The sequence below is a fragment of the Drosophila sulfurigaster genome, chromosome 2R, assembly GCF_023558435.1.
Source record: "Drosophila sulfurigaster albostrigata strain 15112-1811.04 chromosome 2R, ASM2355843v2, whole genome shotgun sequence".
In the NCBI taxonomy this organism is placed as follows: Eukaryota; Metazoa; Arthropoda; class Insecta; order Diptera; family Drosophilidae; genus Drosophila; species Drosophila sulfurigaster.
The window spans coordinates 3,003,021-3,010,790 of NC_084882.1; the positions used below are offsets into that span (position 1 = coordinate 3,003,021).

At 32.9% G+C, this 7,770-nt stretch overlaps 1 protein-coding gene across 2 annotated transcripts; it reads right to left on the reverse strand.

Moving 5' to 3' along the window:
- Positions 1-321: 321 nt before the first annotated feature.
- On the reverse strand, positions 322-1,571 carry LOC133837759 (pinin). 2 transcript variants are annotated; one of them, XM_062268616.1, is made up of 2 exons: positions 1,376-1,571; positions 322-1,298 (listed from the first exon to the last, which is right to left on the reverse strand). In XM_062268616.1, exons 1-2 carry the CDS (start codon positions 1,486-1,488, stop codon positions 449-451), a joined length of 963 nt encoding a protein of 320 aa, XP_062124600.1. In that variant the 5' UTR covers positions 1,489-1,571; the 3' UTR covers positions 322-448. The 2 variants fall into 2 exon arrangements, with proteins under 2 accessions (XP_062124600.1, XP_062124601.1); XM_062268617.1 differs by having other exon boundaries at positions 322-1,312; positions 1,376-1,510.
- Between the last annotated feature and the right edge of the window lie 6,199 nt (positions 1,572-7,770).

Genomic DNA, 7,770 nt, shown 5'->3' on the forward strand with positions numbered 1-7,770 from the left:
ATGCAAATGTGGAGCGCGGTATATTGTACTTTAACAGCTTGAAAATGTATTACACCGACTTGAATATAAATATGTATGTATATTATGTGCTAAGGCTTGGCGGTTACTTGTGATTTTGACGTTCTACAATTAATTTTAGCAGAAATTTTACTCAGAATAAGTAATAGAACGGACACAACAGCTTTTAGAGAATTGGGAACTCCATAGAATAACGGAATTGGATACGTCACAAACATGTACATATTCACAGCTACTTGCTACTCTACATATGAATAGTTAAAAGGGCCTTGAGGTATGCGAAATGAATTAAAGAATATTACATTTACTTTGGTCCAACTTAACTTTTATTCTATTTTTAAAATATAAGTCTAGCGACATCGAAAAAAGTTAAGCACATATCGGCATTAACTAATAATCGCAATACTAAGAAAAACGAATAATTTGCACATCATTCTTCAAGCGTCAACCAATTGTGATTTGATTTTTCAGAATTGTCAGCCAGCAGCGTTTTTATATTCGATTCATTTACTTGTTTGCCTGCATCGTAAAAGTTACTGTTGCTGCTGTCATCTAATCCGTACTCGTCTTCCTCCATATTATTAGTGTATTCGATTTCTCTTAGTTCAGCTTGCAAGTTCAAGCGGCGTCGCTCAATTAAGGAATCCAGTTCGATTTTTCGTTTTAAAATTAACTGTTCGGTGTGCGGTGTGTTTAATCTGGGTTGAAAGAGTAGATGCGGCTTGCTTTTTGTTTGTATTTGGTTTTTTTGATTGTTCATTGAGTGCTCCCAAGTTTTGAAATCCTTTACTCTAGCCATTTTATTTTCAAGACATTTGATTTCAAGTTGTTTGCGCTTCCTATCTAAATATAATGAATTGCGTTCCTTTTGCAATAGTTCTCTTTCTTGTAATTGTTGTTTCTCCAACTTCTTTTCAATCTGAGCCTTTTTATCTTCGGTTTTTCGTAATCTTGATTCCTCTTGACAGAATTTTTGTAATGTACCCAAGAGCGAACCAAACATACGTCGATTTCGAGCTCTTGATTCTGAATCAATGCCTTGAGCTTCAACAATCTCTTCTCTAGAAGGTAATTCCCGAATTACCCGTGAATTTATTCTTGGAGTTGGCAGCCATATTGACGCATCTTCATCCTCTTCTTTAGAGGGTCGATTTACTACGATTTTTGAATCGTGTATCCGCCTATTCGTCCTCAAAGTCATATCCTTGCGTGGCACATTTCGGTCGTAATTTGATTCATTTCTCTTAGAAGTTCCGCTGTCAGGATTATATCTGTCCACTCTAGAAACAAATTCCTATTAACATATTTGTATGTACAAGTAAACACGTATATGCATGAGAAAATTTAAAATAAAAACCTGGAATCCTTAAGACCACGACCAACAAATCGCCGAATGTTATCATTTAAAATTGTCAACGACTGACGAGCATGACTTAATTTTGCTTCTAAATCACACACGTTTTCTTCCATGGCTAATAAATGTGTAGAAATATTTACTTTCTAGTTTAGCGAAACTAATCGACTAGAGATGCACGCTTCTTGGTATGTTTTGATACATGAATTTCAAAATATCGATAACTTTAGCTATGGTATAGCAACATATTGAAAATAAATTATCTTATATATTTTATGTGCGTCAAGATAGCTCCGCAACTTTAGCGTCACATATCGATAAAAAAATATCGGCTAAAAAAAACTTTTTATTTTCGTCTTTTTACGTGGTATTTAAACTAAAATTAAAAAAGTTTGAATGCAAAACAATAGAAAATTAAATTATCTTTCTTTTAAATCCATGTTCGTCAAATTTCATGCAGTATTTATGCACTAAAATCGTGATTGAAAAATTGGGGTAGCAACATCTCGGCTTTGACGAGTTGTCGGCCAAATCGGCTTATAACAAGTTATAGAGTATTGTTTTATAAATATACCCTCAAAAATTCATAATTTTAAAACTTTTCGTTTTGAGATCGATAACCTTAGAGCACAAAAAATCGCTACCGATTAATGACCGTAACTTTTTTTTGACTTTCTTGTCGGCCATAGCGCACATTATACTTTCGTAGATACAACTATAAGGAAGATATATAGCAATTTTGGTTGCAATCCAATTTTCTGCTTTTGAGAAAATTGACCTTTTCCTAACCCGCAAAAACAAGTTCATTTCGCAGGTGCAAAATCACTGGAACCAGCATGGAACCAGTCAGTGTTAAATAACACCATTTGGACTTTGGCGGGACTTCAAATACTTGCAGAAAATAACTAAATGAAACAAATATTACTATAATTTAAAATTACATTTAAATACTCTATTTATATATATATTACTTTGTTATAATTAATAAATATACGCAATTAAATATTCTTATTTAAATCGTAATTTTGCAGTTTACTTGATCACTGTTAGCGGCAAAACTTTTATGTTAACGCTATCATCAAATTATTCTTAATATTTGCAGAACTTATAGGCCATGTCGCGCTATTTCATTCTATTCGAATCAAATAGATAAATATTTTGCTTTTTGTTTTATTCAAATCGGTTAAGCCGTTTTCGAGAAAATTCAATTTTTGTGATTATTGCGAAAATTACAAATAAATTTCAATTTGGCATGGCAACGCTTAACATCTGCGAAGCTAGTAAAAAGTTAGCGTCGAATTTTTGTTTTGCAGATTTTTCAACATTTTGACTATGTACATAATTGGTCAATACTTTAAAAAATAGATAATTAACATATGTATCATTTCCCAATATATACTACATAGCAAATTATCATAGTTTCCGAGAAAATTCAAAATAACATCTACATTTTTCGATTATACGCTCTCCTAGACTTTGTCTGAGAAGGCGCGCATTGTTATAATATAAACATAAAAAATTCGAATGCTTTGCAATTTGTTTTATTCAAATCGTGATTTTCCTTTTCGAGAAAATCGCATTTTAGTAGAATAGTACACATTTTTGAATTTTTGCGCAATACCTAAAGTAGTCAAAGCGTTGCCAAATTTAAAAAATGGCGATCATGTACATACCTATTTATCATATTTATTACCCATATATATCCCCAACTTATTGGCCATGTCGCGCTATTTCATTCTATTCGAATCAAATAGATAAATATTTTGCTTTTTGTTTTATTCAAATCGGTTAAGCCGTTTTCGAGAAAATTCAATTCTTCTTGTGATTATTGCCAAAATAATATTACAATGGTGGCAACACGTGTTACGGCCGAAAGTTGGGCCACCCTTTATGAACTTGGTGGCAACTCTGGAACATAACTATCTACCCATCAGAACTGGAGGTGTCGATTGGCCATGGGTAAGTACTTACCTCGCCGATCACTACATGGGTACATTTCATACAAAAACGGAAATTAAAGAACGCGTTGCTAGGTGCCACTTTGTAAGTAGTGGTGGTCTGCTAGTATGTGCTTATTTCCCCAGCAACGAACTAGCGCTCAGAACTGCAGGGCAATCATTTTGAATAATTATAAAACTATGAACATAGTTAGAGCATAATTGAATATATATATATATATATATATGTAAATTCATAAGAGTTGCAGTCATAATATAGCTCTTCAATTATGCTCTAATATACATATGTTCATAGTGATAGTGCATAATACTGCATAAATACTGCATGAAATTTGACGAACATGGATTTAATAGAAAGATAATTTAATTTTCTATTGTTTTGCATTCAAACTTTTTTAATTTTAGTTTAAATACCACGTAAAAAGACGAAAATAAAAAGTTTTTTTTAGCCGATATTTTTTTATCGATATGTGACGCTAAAGTTGCGGAGCTATCTTGACGCACATATATATTTTTTATTTTTGCGTTTATTATGATATTATGATTAATGCCCCATTTCCACTACCACTCAGTTCTTTAGTTCGTCCAAGTACCGTTTTGGCGTTTCCACCTCCAAGAACCGAAAAGTATGGACAGCGGGACCCTTCATAATTTATCCGCTCTGAAATGCCAGCTGTTCAAATGTAAACATGAGTTGGCAAACAATTTAAAAAACTGTATGCGTACTTGTAAAATGGAAAACTATTTTAAATTTGACAAAGTTGAGGAAGATATAATTTGAGAAAGGCCATTTGTAAGTAGAATCGCTGACAGCTATGCAATATTTACATTGATATATGTACATACATATGTGTGTTTTTTGTGTAGACCTCAATGGCGTTTAATTTTCTTCCCACAACTCAAACAACATTTCCTCATGAATGCTACTCCACAAGATTGCTGGAGAATTGTGCCAAAAAGCTAAATAAATATGTTTATTTATTTATTCATACTTTGGTGCACGTAATTGTCAGCTGTTTATTGAGTGGTGATCTCTTTTTCGTTGTCATATCGATAAAATATCGCGTGATTACTCAAAAAGTGTGCTCGATATATCCATGTTGATTATCGATATTTTCATGTAGTTGCGAACGTAGAAAAACCGAATTTTTTAAGGGTTTTTGGCGAACGAAGCATTTGAACTGAACGTAAAAGAACCGAGTATTTTTGTGCGGTGGAAACGGGGCATAAGTCTTAAATGTAAGAAATACAAAAATTTGGGAAAAACTCAGTTCTGAGGAGTTATCGGTCATATTGGATTATAGAAGGTTTTAGAGTATAGCTTAAAGAATATAACCCCAAAATATCAAGCACTGGGGAAAAGTACAACAACCTCAATTCCAGTCCCATATAAAATGATCCCAATAAAATCAAAGCTTCCGATTAATGTTCATAACTCTCTCGTCAGCCAAGGCATGCGTTATTCATTTAAGGACATATATTTATATATTATATATAAGAAACACATGTAGCAATTTTGGTAGGAGTCCTTAAAGTAATTTTTAAGAAAGTTGATCTTTTGTCAACACATCAAATCAAGTTGATTTTACAGGATTTTACGGAACCAGTCATGCCAGAGCTGACTCAAACCGGGGTAGGTAGTGTAAAATAACACATTTTTCATTTCGGCGGGATTTTAAGTACTTGCAGAAAGTATCTAAATAAAACAAGTACGTTATATATTAAATTGACATTACATTTAAATTAGGTGAATGTTTATATTGATAAGTCATATATGAAATTCTATGTTCCTTACAGATTTTTTAACATCTTAGATAAAATGTTGACAAATATAAATAGCTTAATACTTAAAAAAAAAAAAGATATCAAATAGCAAATTATTTAAGTTTTTGAGAAAATCTTTAATACATCTGAACTTATTTTGGTGAAATCCAATAATGTAAATTTTCTTAAAAAACGCTGTAATTATTTCGAAAAAAATAATTATTTATAGAGATGCTACATAAGTGTATTCCTTAAATGTATATCTACGAACGTCTAAAGAAAATTACAGCTATCAATTGCTATCATTAATTTGTTTGTACTCCTTTTGTATAGGACTTGTGGTGAGGTTGATAAATTAAAAAAAAAAAAATAAATAAATTAGATCGTAAATTCTGCACACAGTGACATAAATTTAATAGAAAAATAATTTTATTTCCTACTGATTTGCATCCAAATAGAAATAAACTATTGTAAATATCGCTATTCTTGAATGGCTTATACATACATATGTACTTATTTCTACCAACTCACAGTGGGCGATTTTGTCACGCTAGCGGCATTTAATTAATAACTTCTAAACTAAAATATATGTCTTTAGTCGGTTTTTTTTTTTTACTGATTTTTTTATTTTATTTTTTTTAATTTAAAAAATTATTTTTTTTTTAATTTAAAATTTTGTTGTACTTTTATTTTATTTGAACTTCAAATAACATATTTCATATATAAACTTGATCTAAAAAATGATGGGATGATGGGATGATGGGAAAAAATGGGATGACTTCTGAGTGTCATACTAAAAAAAGATCCCTTTTTTGGTACTAACACTGTGCCTAAAAAGTACCATAGTTTGAAGGCTAGCAGGTAATAGCAGTTGATATTACACATTTTGGACGCCATTGATTCACACTTTCGGCTAATAAAAGAGTTAGGCTGAATCCACTTGAATCAGGTAAGTTCTACTCCACGAAAGACAGGTGTACGCTAATCTGGGCTAGTTGTTAATACACTGAATTACCACTACGTTTTATGAGCTACACATTTATAGACCGGTCACAAATATTGATTTTTGAAAATACATACCTTGAATATAATAAAACCAAACTTCTAACAAATTCACTAAAATTGTAAATTTCGAGGAACTCAAATTCAATGCGCGCAAAGAGAAAAATTGTGTAAAGCTCTTTGCAAAATCATATGGTGTGTTTGACCGTGCACAGCTGATGATCAGCTGATCGTAGACCTTTTAAAAAGCTTTTAAAAATCTAATCAAAGCATCTGCTATCGATATGTGAAAAAATATTAACGGGTATTTAAATTTGAAAATTTGAATTAAATGCCGCTAGCGAGACCAAATCGCCCACTGTGCAACTGCTTCAATGATGGGATTCTATGATGAGGCTCAACAGGGGAAAGACTCAGGGGTGATAATGCTCTACTATTTGTGGTCGTGCAGCGTATGATGTAAACGGCTGCATACACGACAGATTTTTGCCTTACAATCAAAACTCTATTTCACTGTCACAGTAGCAAACATAGAGCATATTACAATTTAATGGTCTTCGGAATTGAAATAAAAGCAGATTGTGACCTTTGAATTTCTATTATCGCGTGTTTGCTTTATTACCCTTAATATGGAACCTATAAAATCTAGACGCAAAGTGGTAAGCCATCACAAAAAGTGGCATAGTTGAATCGAACTATTACTTATTGATTAAAAAATGTTAGCGTCATAATTCAATTCTTTGTCCTTCAATACCTTTGGCTGCAGCATCGGTCACCTTTTTATAATCAGGATACCTGTGCATGAGATCCTCAGATGTCAAAATGTCACGCAGCTTGTGAAATGCGCATTGTTGCGCTTCAGTGTACTGCAATACATTGCTCCGCGGTCATTGCTAACTGACTATTCCATTACGCATTTTAAGATGTCTGAAATAGGGGTTGCTATTACAGCGAAGTCATTAATAAGGCATCTGTAATAATTCGCAAGTCGCAGAAATAACCTGACCTCGAATAGTTTTTGGTTCTGGAAAGTTCTGTATGTCAAACCGTTATAGGTAACAATGAATCCGACAAAGCTTTTCTTAAAAAAAAAAACGTAATTTTTCTGTAAACCCCCTCAGTTTGCTTCATTTGTATTTCCTCCCGTTCATCGATAAGAGAGTTTTCTTAACGATCATGCTTAGCGGCCATGATTTAGTGATAACCAGACTTGAAGAAAAGAATTTGGCTTTACCCAAGATTCTTTCATTGAGCTTTTGAAATTACATTACTAAACACATGTACCGATTTTCTGCCACGTCTTTCGTATTCACAACCCAAATGGGATTTTATTTTTCAGTACTTTGAAGAACTTTTACTGACAAAAAACCGCGTTAGTGAAGTTGTTATCGGCACAAGAATGACGATAAATTTGTTTTACTTCCGTACCCTATTTAAGCTGTCTTGAGGCTTATTGTACTGATGCGTGCGTTAAGCAGGCCATCCACAGGCGAGCATGTTTGCGAATATGCTCGCCAACTTGTATTTCATTTGCCCACCAACTAGTGCCAACATGCTCGCGAATATCATTTGTCGGCGAATTTTCAAGCAGTCAACATGTCAACGGATAACGACAGCGGCCGTATAATTGCACTGATGGCAATACATATTTGCTTAGAAAAAAAATTTCTTCCA